General features: G+C 42.0%; 1 protein-coding gene and 1 long non-coding RNA gene across 2 annotated transcripts in view; both read right to left on the bottom strand.

The window, feature by feature from the left end:
• The window catches only part of ptprk (protein tyrosine phosphatase receptor type K), a 360414-nt gene that overhangs the window by 24236 nt on the left and 317874 nt on the right, over positions 1-18304 (bottom strand). The window contains exon 35 of the mRNA XM_034162505.1: positions 17678-17827. Within this exon, the coding sequence (XP_034018396.1) occupies positions 17678-17827 (150 nt within the window). The remainder of the gene's footprint in view (positions 1-17677; positions 17828-18304) is intronic.
• On the bottom strand, positions 4183-8867 carry LOC117503293. Its single transcript, XR_004558537.1, has 3 exons — positions 8854-8867; positions 8137-8142; positions 4183-4258 (listed from the first exon to the last, which is right to left on the bottom strand). It is a non-coding gene; the product is annotated as an uncharacterized LOC117503293 (long non-coding RNA).

Below are 18304 nucleotides of genomic sequence, written 5' to 3'. Positions count from 1 at the left end.
AATAACCCATTCTCAAGGCGTTCACTAGAAGAAAAGAAGAAGATAAAGGACCTTGGTCCTGATCAACCTGATTTACAGTTAAAGCAGCATGAGTGATTGGGGGCGAACTTACCCAGGGATTCACCTGCTCATGATATGCTAAGCGGAGCTGGCTAGAAGGCTGCAGTGTGAGTTACGCCTTTTACTGTTTCCCTTTTATTGTTTGCTGTTTCAAACTGTCTGCACTGATGCGTTGTCGACCACAGCAGGGGTTTGAGACCTGAAGCACCTCTCTGAGAAATGCAAATGGCACGAGAGTAGCCAAAGCCATTTAGACTTCTGCTTAAGGCTGACTTCACTTGGACGGCACAGCATAGCTGAACAGCTTGATGAAGGCTACAGGATTGGCATTAGGAGGCACAACAAACAGGTGACCAAAAATCAACACATTCTGTCAAGAATAATAGACTGTGTTAAATTTTGCATGCATGCTTATAAATTGTGTTTTTTCTTTATTGTTTTGTTTGTACTTTTTTTTTACTGTAAATCTGTACAAAAAATGGATTGCATAGTTTTACCTTTAGGTTTAAAGCATCATTTTAATTGCAGATAAGATGATATTTGTGCTTAGAATCTTGATCCATGAGACATCACGCATGTATACCTTATCACTTTTGCTCATGTATCACGCCCTGCATCATGCCCCGATGTATCTGTGAGCCCTCGTCCTTCAGACTCGGGTTCATACAGATTAGCGCCTTGGGGCAACTGTTTGTTGTGATTTGGCGCTATATAAAAAAAAAATTGATTGAAATTGATACAGATACATCGGGGCATGATGCAGGGTGTGATACATAGACATATAATAAGATATTTATCACATATGAAGCGAGAAGAGCTATTTGTGCACTGAATGCTGCTGGACCTGCCATTTTATGATTGCGATTGAGTGTTTTTAACTAGGTTTTATGTAGAATTTTTTGGGGTTATTTATTTATTTTATTTATTTATTTTAATTGTGCTTTTAAGAGATTGTTTTTAATTTAATTGTTATGCACAGTATTTTTTTCTGGTGTCATGTACAATGATAATAATAAATTCTATTCTATTCTATTCTATTCTATATTACAACAAAAATAAGAACAAGAACTATACAATTATCATCAACTCCATTTGTCAAGTTCCACCGGAGACAGAACAAGGAGCCCTCTCTTCTCCCTCTTGGTTCCCCTCAGCCATTCAGTGAACAAGTTCACATCACTCTCCATTTTCCTGGTGGTGTTCTTGTTCTTATGTCTCTCTATAAAGTCATGAGTGTCTTCTTCACTAACTCGTTGGTGTCTCACAACTTCAGTATGAGACTAAAGTTGTAGAATAGGGAGGCTACAACTCTCTCACCTTGATCAGACATCTTGGTTGAATGAAATGATGTAGTTCCTACATTAGAATCCTGCACTTGTCACCAGGGTAACACAAAATGGGCGTGTGTCATTCGTGGGGCTGAGAAATGGTGGCTCCTGATTGGACGAAAAGTGGGGCGATACAAAGCCTGGTATTTTCATTGTCTTTTTTTGTATCACTGTGATTTTATTGCCACAGTTTCCAGGGCAGTAAAATTGATAGGAAAAGTGTATCAACCCTACTTTTTTCTTGTATCTCATGAGGGTTAGTTTACGAGTATAGGGCAGATTTTTGTTGTAATATGTGATTAAAAAATAGGACACTGTTCAGATGACACAAGAAATTATTTTAAAATGGTGGAAATTACATAGTAAAGCTTTATTTTATGGGAGCAGGTTAAACTTTGGTTGTTTTGGTACTCAGTATTTTTTTTTATTGTTCTCTCTGTAGGTCTGCAACACCATATGAGAACACACAAGGGAATGATTCTCCTTCACCAACCATCTCATCAGTGTACTTTGCTGCAGGGAAACAGGTTCACACAGTACAACATCACATTTCTGGAATATGCCCTCAGCAGCACCTTGAAGACCTACCCTATGCTCAATGGAAGCAAGCTCAAGACAGAGCTCAGTCTCATCTATAGTGCAACAGAAAAAATAATATGTTTAGTGGAATCATGCAAATGGTGATACAAGCATCCATTTTGCTTTGAAAAAACAAAAAACAAAAAACAATTGGCCACTTGAATTTTCAATAGGCGGTCAGGTAAGGTCAATTTTAAAAGATGCTCCAATCTTTGAAAACTAAACCACATTATTTTCGTGATCATAAAGATTCCAAAAAGGTATAGTTTGGACTATCTGTGACTGAATTCTATGGAGTTATGGGATAAAAACAGCAAGAATGGTGACAAAGTAGTATCAGTATCAGTTTGTACAGGGGTCAAAAATTAAAGTTGCTCCAATTTTGGTAAAAAGTGAAAAAAGTGTAAATTGTGAGTTAACAGGGTTTTAAGAAGGAATAGTTTGGACCACCGTGCTTAGTTATCACATTACGAAGTAACATATGTCACATGTCTAGAATCCAATGGCCGTTTAGCTTATCCTCCAAATGTGCACGCCCCCCCTTAAAACTTTTAGCACCAGCCACCACTGAATCACATCATCTGATCTGCATGTTCTGGACACTCGGGTGAAGAGCTTGTAGCCATTGAACCAGAATGGAAAGGTTTCAAAGCTTCCATTGCTGAAACTGCAGCAGGGAACTGTGGTCTGAAGGTCTTAGGTGCCTCAAGGGGCGGTAACCCTCAAACATCGTGGTGGACACCGGTGGTCAGGGAAGCCATCCGACTGAAGGAGGAGTCTTTCTGGGATATGCTATCTCAGTGGACTCCAGAGGCAGTTGCAAGGTACCGACAAGCCCAAAGGGTGGCAGCCTCTGTTGTGAAGGAGGCAAAGCAGCGGGTGTGAGAGGAGTTCAGAGCAACCATGGAAAAGGACTTTTGGTTGGTACCAAGGTGCTTCTGGACGACTAAGGAGAACAAAACGGGGAACCATCCAAGCTGTGTACAGTAAGGATGGGACACTGTTGACCTAAACCAAGGAGGTAATTGGAAAGAGCACTCTGAGGAACTCCTGCATTAGACTGAACATCCTCTGTAGTAGAGGCAGAGCTGGAAGCTGATGGGGATCGTCATCAATTTCCCTGGTGGAAGTTACTGAGGTAGTCAAACAACTCCGCAGTGGCAAAGCCCCAGGAGTTGAGATCCATCCAGAAAGTGGAGGGACTGTCTTGGATGAGACACATCTTCAACATTACATGAAGGTCTGAGATAGCGCCAAAGGAGTGGGAAACCGAGGTGGTGGCAGCATCATGCTGTGGGGATGTTTTTTCAGCAGAAGTAACTGGGAGACTAGTCAGGATTGTAGAAAGATGAATGTAGCCATGTACAGAGACATCCTTGATGAAAACCTACTCCAGAGCGCTCTGACTTCAGACTGGGGCAACGGTTCGTCTTTCAGCAGAACAACGATTTTAAGCACACAGCCAAGATATCAGAGTGGCTTCAGGACAACTCTGTGAATCTGAAAATAGGCACGTCAAGCTTGTGGAATCATCTATATATAAAAGCCAAAGTGGCCTCTGTGTACTGTGTGTGTGTATATCTTCAATCACGGATTAATTGGGAAGAGCCAACATTTGGTGTTTGTCATGCTTATTTTGGGTCAAGGTTGAATGTCGCCAAAATGGAAAGTTGATTGGAAAGTTAAAATTTTTTTGAGAAATTACAGATATTAGGTAACAACAGTGAACAATGTGGACGTTGATATCATCATTAATCGGTCCGTGGTAACCAGACAAGCTATGAACAAAGGAAATATCTCAACCTTGCCAGTTGTGAAACATGACATCAAATAAATGTGCCAAATAATAAATACAATTATTCACAAAACTTTCTCATTTTAATTTCCTGCACTTTCAGTTTAAATAATTTCAAAATGTTGCATAATTTATTACCACCCTTGAAAAATGTCAGCTACCTAATTTATGAACACTACCCAATCTAGAACCCATGGATCCCCACAGGCAATGCACTAGTATTCAAGAATACTTGAGGCTGTAATTAAAAGGTGAATCAACAAAGTATTGAGCAAAGGGTGTGAATACTTATGTACCCATGATTTCTTAGTAGTTTTAATTTTAAATAAATTTGCAAAAAAAAAAAAAAAACTTTTTCATGTTGTCATTATTGGGTGTTGTGTGAGTTACAATGAATTGGGGGGGGGGGGGGGGGGGGGGTTTACTCCATTTTGGAATAAGGCTGTAACATAAAACGTGTAAGAAGTGAAGCAGTGTATATACTTTTCCGGATGCACTGAATTATGGTACCATTGGATCACAAATAGGTATTTTTAGAAATCCAAGTGCCCCTTGTGGATCTTTGAGAAGGTCACCTTTGAAGGTACAAACCAAATGGTTGACCTGGGCTAGAAGAACGACCTGGTGTTGCATATCTGTCGGCCAAACAGCTACTGTACATGTGTAAGGATGTGCTCCTCAGAATTAAATGTTTGGAGAACAATTGATTCTGAGAAATTGTACCCAAACATTTAGAAAGACAACATGACAGCAGCTACAGATGGAAACAAACTCTGGCAGGAGTAAAAGTGACTGACAGGCGTCTTTGACGTTGTATAATTATGTGACGAGGTGACATTTTCATGATGGACAGAAGCCAGGACGTCACCTCAGCCGGCACCAAGCTGATTCAGCTGGTGAGGATGAATGAGTGCCATGGTGTCATGCTTGATGTGATGGATGATGGGTAATGCAGTCACCTCAGTCTGTACCATGTTGATCCTCCTGGAACGTAAAGCTTTCACGCAGTTGTAGATGTCACCACTCCTTCTCTCTCTGCCATGTCCAACATGATGTCAATCACAATGAAACAGCCGGTACGCCCTGCTCCGGCACGACAGAACAAAGTGAGGTCCTGTAACTTACACTTTAGTTAAAGTGATACCATCCTACACTGCTGGCAGACATTTAGATTTATACTGCAGTGAACCACAATTGGCCCAGCAGAGGGTGGATTGGAGATTTTCACCCTGCGGATGAAAGATAGCAGTCCGGTGGCATGATAGGGAACTCCGTGATCAGGCCAGCCGTGAAATGGAACTGCTTGACTTCCCGCACTTTCACTGAACCCACGCTGGGGTAAACACAAAAAATATTTGTACTTTACAATTATACAATAGGATTGTTTATTGATGTAAATGCTGGTGGATATAAAATATATTAAGTACTAAACAAAAGCAATTATTCAGAACAAGACGCACAAAATACTCACCCTCTCCAATGTAAATGTGCGGACCACATATTCAGCTAGAGGTTCAACCTCCACGAAAGTCACTTTGAAATCGCCATAAACCTCTGCATCATCTGGCCAGTACTTATAGCACTTCACCTGTTCAAAATGAATGGAATTAAATACAATTACATTCCGTGTGCTGATAACAGCACATGGCTTGTACAGTAGAAATGTAGATGAGTGGGAAGGTGAGTGAATGAATTATCAATCCTTGTGTTCCTTGCAATAACTGAACTTACATGTAATTTGTCTGCCACCTGCTGGCCATCTGTGTGATTGTCAGTGTGCTCTGCACTCTAAGCATCATGTCTGGGTCATCAGACATGATGACCATCATCTCACGCAGCAATCACATGTGTGTGTGTTGTGTGGGTATTTACACTGGGCTGTTTCAGCTGCATTTGGTTGCATTGTTGCTAAATCTTTCCCCATATATGTCTTTGATAATGACTGATATTTCACACTCTATCTTCTGTGATATTTCAAAGTGCACATTCAGTATTTTTTTTGTGTGTGTGGTTTTTAATTACAGATTTGCGTAACACTCAAGAAGAGGAAGCCCAAAATCGCCTTGCTTAAAAACATCTAAAAAAAAAAACCTGCCCAGTTCTGGAATAGATTATTTTGATCCCAAAACAGTTCATGTTATATTTTTGGTCAACTGTTTGAATTAATGCTGAATGTTTTATTTTTGAATCTCATCTTATATGTCAGGATTTCCCTCTGGCCTCAGCCCTGAACTTTGTTTTTACCTTCAGTCATGTGTTTTGCTCCCCACTAGCTGGCGTCCTCAGTTTTATTCTCTCACCTGAATTCTATTACGAGAGACTATATAAACTCTGAACTGCTGTTAGAGGTCTGCCAGATACGTACTTCCATGAGCCATGCCTGATGCTTCTCAGATCTTAGATCCAGAGATGTGCATGTTTTTGCTATTTGTGCCTTGCTTTCCTGGTTTTTTCCAAGCCTCGTCCATGATCAAGACAGAGATCCGAAGGACCAAGTCTGACTGCTGCTGACCTTGAACGTGTCTTCCAGCTGTGCGCTCATGACGCCGAAGCTTCCTGCATCTTAAGCTCAGGTAACGCTGTTCACTCCATCTAATTACAGCATTATAGCAAACTGTCTTTTCCTGATGTTCCAAACGATTCCAGTACAGTTTCCAAGTGGACCTGGACCCTGGTACTAACTACCTGCATAGCAACATCACTTTGGAAACTCTTCAGCTCCCGACGTGGAGCGCTTCTCGACTAAATGCCAGTTAAGTTCCCCTCGTCTCTGTGAGATCCCATTCTGATTAGTTCCTGCTTGTGACTGTGATATAAAGAGCTGTTTAAAACTCTGCCTAAGACTGCATGAACTCTGATATCAAACAACTGAGAACCCAGCCCAGTTGTATAAAGTGCTGCTCAATTGTGCTTAAACAAGCAGCACTTGACCTCTGACCTTTGAATACAACTTATGAACTATGAACAGCTGAACAGTGAACTTTATTTCTTAAGAAGAGAACTTTATTTCTTAAATTGACTGCATTTATATAGCACTTTTCTATCTGCATCAGACGCTCAAAGCGCTTTACAAATGCCTCACATTCACCCCGGGAGCAATAGGGAATTAAAGACCTTTAATCCCCGTGTTAATCCTGTTTTTGAACTGTGACTGTGTGAGGCTTCAGCGTTACGAGTGCATTCCACTCACCCATTGTGTCTTCTTCCTTAGTTCCTGGTTGCAGAGGCGAGCGTCCCACCTGGCCCTGGTCTCAGAATCCTTTGTTGACATATTCCTTCAAGACTGGCTCGGGATACTGCAGCTCCCTATTTTCACTGCTAGAGGGCGGGCCACTCTCCATACTGTGCAGCTTTTTTTGTTTACTTATTATAAATAAATATTTTTTCCTTTTGTACTCCTTTCCGTGTCCAGCTCCCTGCGTTTGGGTCCATAGTCTGAAATGGTTCGGTTCCACCCGAACCCCTAACCCTAACATTACTTGCCTCATTTCAAATCCATTGTAGAGGTACACTGAGGCAAAGGTAAAAAAAAATTTTCACTGGTCTAAATATTTAATTGTATAATCAGCTGCATACATGTACATTTAACCTCTGTATAAATAATCAGTGTAGAAAGTTTATTACATAGCAGAAGACAGGAAAAGAGCAACCTACCCGTCCAACCTCCACCAGATTAGTCACCATGACAATACAGGCTGACTGTTCCTGCCACACCATCCTCCAAAAGTCATACACTGTCTCGTGGACAGGACCTACACAAAGACACACCTTCAAACTCGCAATTTACATTAAGACTTATGCTGCTGCAAGAATGTAAACCTGTTAAAACTGGTCTCATCTGTAACATCGTGAAGATCAGAATCTTGTATGTAGAGTTTTCGCACAGTGTCTAACCCCTGAGTAGCAATGTAGTGACTTGGTCTTTGGTAACCCTGAAAACACAAAACGGCACCATAACACCAAATCTTAGTACTGTGCAAAGCCTTCAAACATGTTATTCTTTAACACTGGGTCCACAGAAAATTTTTCATATTTCATTTACAAAATTTTTAATCTGGGATTACAGCCCTGACACTAAAGAGTCATCTAACACTTTTTTACCTGCTTTCAATATACATACATCAGAATTTCACCCAGTGTCTTCACGTCTTCTTCTCTGAGACTTCCAGGCTTCAATTTTATCAAACGCATTGAGTTACTTTGTATTCATGTGCAAAATCCCTCAGATTAACAGTTTCTTCCTTATGTAACATTTACAAATAAACTTGGGTTACTTAGGGCCCCTTCACACATAGTATGAATGTGGTCGAATAGTGCATGAAGCAGGAATCGTATGCAATAAGTGTAAAATCATAGCTCCAACTCCTCTTACACCTGTTGCTACAACTATTTGCACACACCAGGGGCTGAAAGACAGAGTGTGCCCTATCAGGGCCCATTCGATCCCTCTAGCAGCAGGTGTCAGCTAGATTCCAGGTAACACACATGAACATCTACACCATTCACTTGGCACTTAGAAAATGTGTGGCCATTTGCGCTGTCAGCACAAAAACAGTCAGCAGACAATCACTTTCATGCTGGTGGTGAATTTTGTCTAAGTGCCCCCACGACTGTGAAGTTACCAAGTACGCATGTGGCATGCCAGAGTGTTGGCTCCCCCAACAACACGTGTGCTTCGCGCCGCTCCCCTCTCTCCCCCAACACATGCGTGCGTGTGGTTTGCGCACCCCCCGCAGGCGAGGCACCTCTCATCTGATCACAGAGTGACAGCTTGGTCTGTGCGCTGAACGGACAGGGTGTGGCTGGCTGCCAACAGCTGTTGAGACATCTCTGGTCCTGGACGTCATAGCTGCAGAACATGTACTGTGTTTTGATGGACACGTGCAGGTATGCTTGCTGTCCTAATGTGGAAATACATAAAGTACTTTGTATTTTTCTCTTTTTTCACTTTTGTGATGGGCTGGAGAAACGGACCGTTAGTTCATGTGGATATGCAGGCAATCTGAATGTCACATCTGTCTGACAGGACCTGTTAGTAGTGCAGGACTATATGACAAGCCAACACTGCGACAAAATGCCACTTTCAGTCACGTATCAGCAGAAATACACCGTAACAACATAATTTGGTCAGTTATCACGGTTCTTTGTTCTCTTTAAAAAAATAAGTTTATCTGCTTGTTGATTTTGGCCATTTCACATTTCTGTTATAAGACAGTGATTGTATCACAGTGGTAAAATTTCCATCTGGTAATCACAGCTTTTGTTAATTGCAGATTTGAATCCCATGAGTGGCATATATTTTTTAATTAGCCAGGGTTATTTAACCACGGGGTTCTGTATTATGTCCCCTTTTATTTATTATTTATATCAACCCAGTGCTATTCACTAATTATACAGCTGGTTTTTTTTTATTGTTCTCCACATCAGAGGCTCAATGTGGTGCAACATGTCCCAGCTGCTTGCACTGTGTTCCTGCTCACACCACACAGTCACAGCAGGTCTGTTCACACCTACCCGTCAGCTCGATGTTTACGTGGTTTGCTCACACGAGCTACTCCACCGTGATTCACCCTGATTTGTACTTATTCGTACTATGTGAAGGGGCCCCTAGGAATGTTTATGGAGTATAAAGCAATAGTCTATTTATTGTACATGGAGACCGTCGTCGACCGCAGAAGATGTAACATCAGGAAGCATCTCTAATACAGAGAGTAGGTTATTGTTGAAATTTAAAGCAAATGTAAAGCAGTTACATCAGCAAAGTGCCAATGTAGAAAAATTTACAATAATAATAATAATTAATAATTGCCACTGAGTTTCCTCCCACTTCCAAAGACATGCATGTTAGATGAACTGGTGACTCTAAATTGAATGAGGGTGTGAATGTGTTTGGCCCTGCAACAGACTGTCCAGGTGTACCCGACCTCCCACCCAATGACTTTGATAGGATCTAATCCCAGTCACCCCCATGAACCCTTAACTGGAACTTGTGAGTTTAGAAAATGGATGGATGAGTAATAATAATTAATTCATTTTTCAACCCACTTACACAAATCAAGGTCATGGGAAGGCTGGTCTATCCCAGTCGTCACAGGATGAGAGACAGAGTACAACCTTAACAGGACACCAGTCTATGACAGGGCACATACTGGCGGACAAACACATTCACAAGTACATCTACGGTCAATTTAAGTTTCAGATTCATCTAACCTCAATGCCGTTGGATGCTGGAGGAAGCCGGAGCACCTGGAGGAAATCCACACAAACCCAAGGAGAGCATGCAAAGTCCACACAGAAAGGACCAGGCAAGACCTTTTTGTTGTGAGTAACAGTGCCAACCACTGAACCACTGTGCTGCCCAATATATATCATAATAATACTAATGATATAATAATAATATAATGATAACTACTAAAAATACTCCTCTATTTGTCTTTTCAAAAAAAAAGTTGAAAAAAATTTCAAGTGGGTCAAAGAAAATGGTAATAATCAATAAGATAAATATCTCAACATACTGGCGTTCCTGTTCAAGTCACATAACCATACAGTAAGACAAAGGAAGCACCCTAAAGACTTGGACCTTCATTCACCTACAAAGGTATTGGTATCACCAAACACCTCTGTCCAGTGACCTCATGAGTTCTTCTCAGGCGTCTCCCAATCTGAAAGACTGAGGACCCAGAGACATAAATGTGACTGCAGTGATATGAAAATGTCTCTGGAAGTTTGACGCTTTCACCACAGACCACTTCTGATGTCCGTGTCCAGGAAGTCACTGAAAGCCTGGATCTTAGTTTTCATCCAGGACCAGTGGGAGTGTCAGAATTCTCAGTGCAAACCCCTAAATTCTTTGTGTGGGAATGTTCAGAATTTCAGAAAACCACCAGACAGGACAATTTTAAAGGTCAATAATGAGTATTTTATTTTGTGTTTGGTCCATGTATCAAGACCATACACAGAATGTGAAATGTTCTTGATCAGGGACTGTGAAGACATCATGGACACTGGAGAGATGCACTTCATCAAGCTGATGTCACAACAACAAAAATATTTTGTGATTCCTGTGACACAGCTGCAAACTGTTGTCCTGCCAAAACTGACCAAGGAGTCTGCAAATTGTTTTGCACCCTTTAACAACTTCTGCAACGCTATGACAACAACAACTGTGCATGTTCTGCTTTTCATGACGGCTGCAAGACAAAACCAGGGAGCATGCCTTTGCAAATTTAAAGAACACAGTGTGATGGGCTGAATATGGAGGAGAGAAAGACATGGCGCAGTATGTTTGATGCAGCAACAGCTCCAGCAACTGATAACGTAAAGATGGATGCACATAAATAAAGGAAGGGATGTAAGGGTTTTAGGGGCATGATGAAAGAATCTAGTGATACTTACATCCCTGTACAGCCAATCTATAGCCCAAGCCACAGAAAGAACGTGGAAGAAAGAAAGCACAACACTGTCAGTGAGTGTCACTCAGAAAAAGAAAAGTAAGTTGCCTTGAAGTGATGAGCGCTTGAAGAGGACATGCACAAAAACAAAACAAATGAAAAGGTATAAAAGTGTGAATCTCAATGACAAGAAAGGACACTTCCTGACATGTCATTTCAATTGTTGTTTGCCAGCCAAAACACACTAAATTATTCAAAAATAACTGAAAGCTTGTCTGCTACAATGCAGCACTTTTTCCACTGACTCACGTTTTGTTGTTTCTTTAACAAGATGTTATGATGGTACACCAGGAACTGTCTTGTCTCCATCTCTCCTAACTCTACGTTTGTGAGCTGTGGCATCCAGGTAATAAGTCTAGTAGCAGTTTATTAGAATACAGCACAGTATGCTGCAAGCAGTAACAACATATGAGTAAAAATCACAAAGTGAAATATTAACATGCAGATGAAAGTGGCAGGAATGTGTACAGGTGGAATGCATGAAAATATGGGTGAGTAGCTGGGGTCATGGAGTAACAGTTAAAGGACAGATCACAGTGAAACCTGGTTACTGCCTGAAGGATGGACTACAGCACAGATCATTGGAGGAACAGTTTGGAGAAATAGGCTCTAATTCAAAAGACTGAAAATAAACACAAGTGTGTGCAGGAGACTTTCTGTTAGACTGACAGCATACCTTTTGATGTACTGTCTAAAAAGGTATTTAGTAGTAATTTAGACACTCTTTATGCAACAAAATGAATGAACGTGAGGACAGATTGTAACTTGACAAGAAGGATAGCAAACATTAGGCTCAACACCTGAAGAACACAGATGCATGGCATGTTTGGAGGTGGCTGAATGCACAAAATGGGAATGACAAGCAGATGCAATAAGGTATAGAGGCCTGACATACGAGCGAGGGAGTGTGGTTTCGCTGCTGGTTTCGTGGGAGCCAATAGTAGCATTCGCTGCGTTTCCCTTACATCGATGTAGTTTGGCGTTGATATAGTCAGAGGAAGGGTCGTCTTCTATGGGCTGGAGAATAACCCTTGAATGGTCATCTGAATACAGGACAGCAACAGTTTGAAGGACAGGCAGAGAGAAAGATGATCAGAAGAAAAATGACAAATTGATGTTTAATAGAGACAGAGAGAGAGAGAGAGAGAGAGAGAGAGAGAGAGAGAGAGAGAGAGAGAGAGAGAGAGAGAGAGAGAGCGAGATTGATAGAATTAATAAAAGGGACACAAGAGACAAATTAACATTTAGTGATTGGTAAGGTTAGACCTTACCAATGTGAAGTGCCTACAGAAAATTTGTTGTAATTTGAAACTATATAAATAAATTGAACTGAAATGAATTCAAAGTGTAATTACACTTTACCACCACTTAATACCAGTAGAACATGAAGACTAGAAGAGGTGGCAGGATGTTTTTAAAGAACATACAGTGCATTTGGAAAGTATTCACAGCACTTCACTTTTTCCACATTTTGTTACATTACAGCCTTATTCAAAAATTGAGAAAAAATCATTTTTTTCCATCAAAATTCTACTCACAACACTCCATAATGACAACATGAAAAAAGTTTTTATTTTTGCAAATGTATTAAAAATAATAAACTAAAATCCCTGTCACACCTTGATGAAGTAGCCAGCGGCTGCAAAGCGTATTAAAATGCTGGCATACGTCTAATACAGTTGTATCCAAACTATTCCAGAAAGGGCTGAGAGGGTGCAGGTTTTCTTTGCAGCCTGACTCCAGCAGGTAATTTCACTGATGAACTCATTCCACCTGTTCAAAGGGATGTTAATCAGTAAAATCACCTGCTGAAGTCAGTGGCTGCAAGGAAAACCTGCACCCTCTCAGCCCTTTCTGGAATCGTTTGGACACCACTGGTCTAATAAGTTATGTGTAACTTTTGTACAAGTTAAGAGCACTTTGAAGCATGCTAATATGTGTCGGAGTACGGTAAGGTGGTTGAAAATTTGGGCATGCACAAAATTTTCGATGTATGCCAGCATATGGCTCATACATCCTGCATACACTGTTGTGTGGGCCGCCAGAAGAGGAGGTACTGCTGGCCCACCACCAGAGGGCGCCCTGCCTGAAGTGCGGGCTTCAGGCACGAGAGGGCGCTGCCGCCACGGACACAACCGGGACAGCTGTCACTCATTATCTCTTGACAGCTGTCCCCCATCTACTCTACATCATCTCACTCCATAAAGACCGGACGTCATCTCCACCTCGTTGCCGAGATATCTTCTACCTACGGAGGTAACATTCTCAGCCTTAATCTGTGCCGTACTGCACTGTGTGTTTCTGATCTTTGTACAGGAGGTTTCAGTCGTTTGTGTCAGCGGGAAGCTGAGCTGGTCGTAACGGCAGGGTGACGGATCGCACCCTTCACGATCAGTGAGACAAGTGACTGTTCAGGTTCTGTAAAAGACTGTGTTCATATTTGCGGAGGTGGAGGTGGAATATCCACCATAAGTGTTACTGGGTGTTCGCACACCCACATCTGATTGTTTCTGTTCCTCGCCAGCAGTACCAGATCCGACACGCAGATGGTGGCCACCTGGGGACTCGGAACTTGGCGGCTCCAGTATTTTCCAGGTTCGGTGGCGGAGGAAATCGTGTGGTTCCGGTTCTTCTCAGGACAGACGTCTTCTATCCTCGAGCCTGCCCACACGACACCTTTGTTAATTGATTGTTGCACCTATTCTGTAATCTGCTGTGTGGAGTTGTGCTATTCACAACAGTAAAGTGTTCATATTTGACTTCCTCCATTGTCCGTTCATTTACGCCCCCTGTTGTGGGTCTGTGTCCCTACACTTTCCCAACATACACAGGCCATAAGTTGTAGGTAAGTTATGCACACGCCCACACACGTGACTTGTAAGTGACTTATAAGTCGAAATTCAGCAAGATAAATTTTAGCATACCCAAAACATATCCCAAAACATATTTATAACCTGTAAGTAACATCCTGTGAACCTATGTGTAACTTATCTACAACCACAGAACTTTACTGATGGTGTCAACGATGGTATAATGGCATATTGGTAGTGGTTGGTATAACAAATAGGGTCTGGCAGGAGGAACCCGTCAATACTCTTCAGACTCTTCTCCATGGTGAACAAATATGCAGGATCCCAAAAATTCAGCATATACCACTGTTTTTAATACAGTCACCATATGCTGGCTAAATTGTCAAGGTGTGCCCTAAGAATCACATGTACATAATTATTCACGCCTATGCCGAATACTTTGTTCATGAACCTGTGGCAGTAATTACAGCCTAAAGTCTTCTTGAATATGAGCTTGGTCCATCTATATTTGGGCAGTTTTGCTCATTCCTCACTGCAGCACCTCTCAAGCTCCATCAGGTTGGCTGTGGAGTGTCGGTTACAGAAATTTTCAGATCTCTCCAGAGATGTTCAATTGGATTCAGGTCTGGGCTCTGGCTGGGCCACTCAAGGACATTCACAGAGTTGTCATGAAGCCATTCCTTTGACATCTTAGGGTCATTGTCCTGCTAAACGATGAGCCATCACCCCAATCTGAGGTTAAGAGTGATATGGAGCAGGTTTTCATCCAGGATGTCTCTGTACATTGCTGCATTCATCTTTCCCTCAATCCTGACTAGTCTCTCAGTTCCTGCCACTGAAAAACATCCCCACAGGTTGATGCTGTCACCACCATGCTTGACTGTCGGGATGGTGCCTGGTTTCCTCCAAGCATGATGCCTGGCATTCACACCAAAGAACTCAATCTTTCTCTCATCAGACCAGAGAATTTTGTTTCTCATGGTCTGAGACTCCTTCAGGTGCTTTCTGCCAAAGTCCCGGTGCGCTGCCATGTGGGTGATTCTATGGTAACGGAATTATGATGACGGGAAAATCTGGCCATATTTTAGCTCCCCATTAAAAATGTGCTCCGATTGTAATTCCGTTACCACAGAATCACCCATGTGCCTTTTACTAAGAAGTGGCTTCCGTCTGGCCACTCTATCATACCTTGATTGGTGGATTGCTGCAGAGATGGTTGTGCTTCTGGGAGGTTTTACTCTCTCCACAGAGGAATTCTGGAGTTCTGACAGAGTGACCAAATGGCTCTTGGTCACGTCCCAGACTAAGGCCCTTCTCTCCCAATCGCTCTGTTTAGACGGGGCAGCCAGCTCTAGGAAGAGTCCTGGTGGTTAGAAACTTCTTCCATTTACAAATGATGGAGGTCACTGTGCTCACTGGGACGTTCAAAACAGCGGAAATGTTTCTGTACCCTTCCTCAGATTTGTGCCTCAAGACAATCCTGTCTCGGAGGTCTACAGACAATTCCTTTGACTTCATGCTTAGTTTGTGTCCTGACATTCACTGTCAACTCTGAGATCTTATATGTAGACAGATGTGTGCCTTTCCAATTCATGTCCAGTCAACTGAATTTACTCCATCAGTGGAAAGAGGATGCGCCTGAGTTCAACTCTAAGCTTCACGGCAAAGGCTGTGAATACTTATGGACATGTGATTCTTTTTTTTTTTTTTTTTTTATAAATTTGTGAAAATCTAAAAAACAAAACAAAAAAAAAAACCCTTTTCACTTTGTCATTACGGGGTACTGTGTGTAGAATTTTGAGGAAAAAAAAATCATCCATTTTGGAATAAGGCTGTAACAGAACAAAATGTGGAAAATCGTGAAGTGTTGTGAATAATTTCTGGATGCACCGTAAGTGAGAAGTTTGCAACCTGGCAAATGACTGCACCACTGATTATGAAGTGTCCTGTGCTATCAGACACCAGGAGAGTCCTGCTTCAGTCTGACAGCATGACAGAGTGAACAACACCTGAGCCCTAGTCTGTATGTACACTAATTCATGGACTCACATTGAAGGTACAGACAGTTGGCATTTTGAAACCCTGTGTTTCTGAATTTATTTAAAGAAACAAATGAACCACAAATAAAGATCTTACATGCTATAATGTTCCCATAGCGGTTCTTGGTACGGTTCTGCTCCTTCTTGGCTACATCCCAGGAGGCAGACTGATACTGTCGCTTTAAGGACTTCCCACGAGCGAGACGTCGTGCAGCGGTCCCAGGCACCGTCGTCAGCCTGTTTCAAGCTGAAAACCTCCACATTTCAGGCTCTATTGATCCAGGATGTCGTGAGAGAACAGAGAAGTTTCAGAAGAAGTCGGTTTCAACGCGGTGCGGTGGCACAGGAAAACACCTCCGTGTTGATAACCATTTGTAAAATCCAGGCGGCTTTTGATGGCTTTCAGTGGAGTGAGTATATGAGAAATTGTTTAACAGCTGGACATGTTCCAACTTGTCCTTAAGGCTTCCAACAGAGGTGTTTTTCCTGTGGCGGAGCGTCGCTGCGAGCCGACGCTGCAATCCACCCGCACGTCTTTCATTAAAAAAATCTCCTTTAACAGTGGAATATCCGGATAAAAGCTGAAACCGACTTCTTCTGAAACTTCTCTGTTCTCTCACAACGTCCTGGATCAATAGAGCCTGAAATGTGGAGGTTTTCAGCTTGAAACAGGCTGACGACGGCGCCTGAGAGTGCTGCACGACGTCTCGCTCCGTGGGAAGTCCTTAAAGCGACAGTAAAATGGACTGCATTTATATAGCGCTTTTCCATCTGCATCAGACGCTCAAAGCGCTTTACAGTTATGCCTCACATTCACCCCGATGTCAGAGTGCTGCCATACAAGGCGCTCACTACACACCGGGAGCAATAGGGGATTAAAGGCCTTGCCCAAGGGCCCTTAGTGATTTTCCAGTCAGGCTGGGATTTGAACCCATGATCTTCTGGTCTCAAGCCCAACACCTTAACCACTAGACCATCCCTCCCCTCAGTATCACCTCAAAATCTCTCTCATCAGCCGTTAACATTTTCACTGAAAACCAGCTTTAATTTTCGAACCGTGTCCACTTCGATGTGTCTTACAGGTTTAGAAAAAATTTTGATCAAACAAAGCGCCAGTCTCTCAGCAACTTCTCAGACAAAGGAATTCCGACGAGGGGCTGGACGACTCCTCCCACAAGGAGTGCTCACAGGCGAATGACGTCACCGACAGGCGTGGAAAAACTCACGCATGCGCACGAGGGTTCAAGCATGTCTGACGTAAAAACATATGAATGAAATCCATATAGTTTTTTGAAAAAAATAAAAAGGACCTATACTTTATGGACAGCCCTCGTATATCTCGGACTGGTCACAACAAAGGACCACTTTTTGTAAGAAGAATAAACGGTCATACACTTTGATATGCAAGTTAAAACTGTAAATTTCTCACTTCTGTGAAACAGAAAGGAATGGTAAAGTTTGTAGCACTTTACAGAACTTACTTTAGAGGTTGCTTCTTAAATACCTGATGACAGATTGCCTTAGTGTGTGTGTTTGTGATTGTTTTTAAGATAACTTTGATCTATATTAGTCTATTGAAAAGGCATACATGATAATACATACATTACATTTTTACCTGAAACTCATCCTTTAGATGTGAGGAGTTGGTCTGGGAGTCGATGCGAATGAGCTCATAAAAGGCAGCTTTGAACTCACAGACTGGAATTGCTGTTTCTCCACACAGACAAGCCTCCAGTATAGCATCATGGATGAATATGTATTGTTCCTGAAGACATACAATTCAACCAAACATATTATCACAGACACACGCCTCTCTTTTTGTCTCCAGACCTACGGCAAATTAGAACCTCTCACAGGTTAGCCGATAAATATGGGCTGATATGAGTCTTTCACAAATATATCGGCATTAATGTTATTTTTTGCTAATATGAAAACTTTTATTTTATCAAAGACAATGCAGAAAAACAGTTTGGCTATTGAAAATTGTGTCATTACATAGTTTGTCCAAAGAGGGCAACCCAACGGCATTTTTACAATGGTCTCAATCATGGCTGGGACACAACTTAAGTCATATTAACTACAATCAATCAATCAATCAACTTTTTCTTATATTGCGCCAAATCACAACAACAGTTGCCCCAAGGCGCTCCACATTGTAAGGCAAGGCCATACAATAATTATGAAAAACCCCAACGGTCAAAACGACCCCCTATGAGCAAGCACTTGGCCACAGTGGGAAGGA

Source organism: Thalassophryne amazonica, chromosome 21, assembly GCF_902500255.1.
Source record: "Thalassophryne amazonica chromosome 21, fThaAma1.1, whole genome shotgun sequence".
Taxonomy (NCBI): domain Eukaryota; kingdom Metazoa; phylum Chordata; class Actinopteri; order Batrachoidiformes; family Batrachoididae; genus Thalassophryne; species Thalassophryne amazonica.
This window is presented reverse-complemented; position numbering and strand designations above follow the sequence as displayed.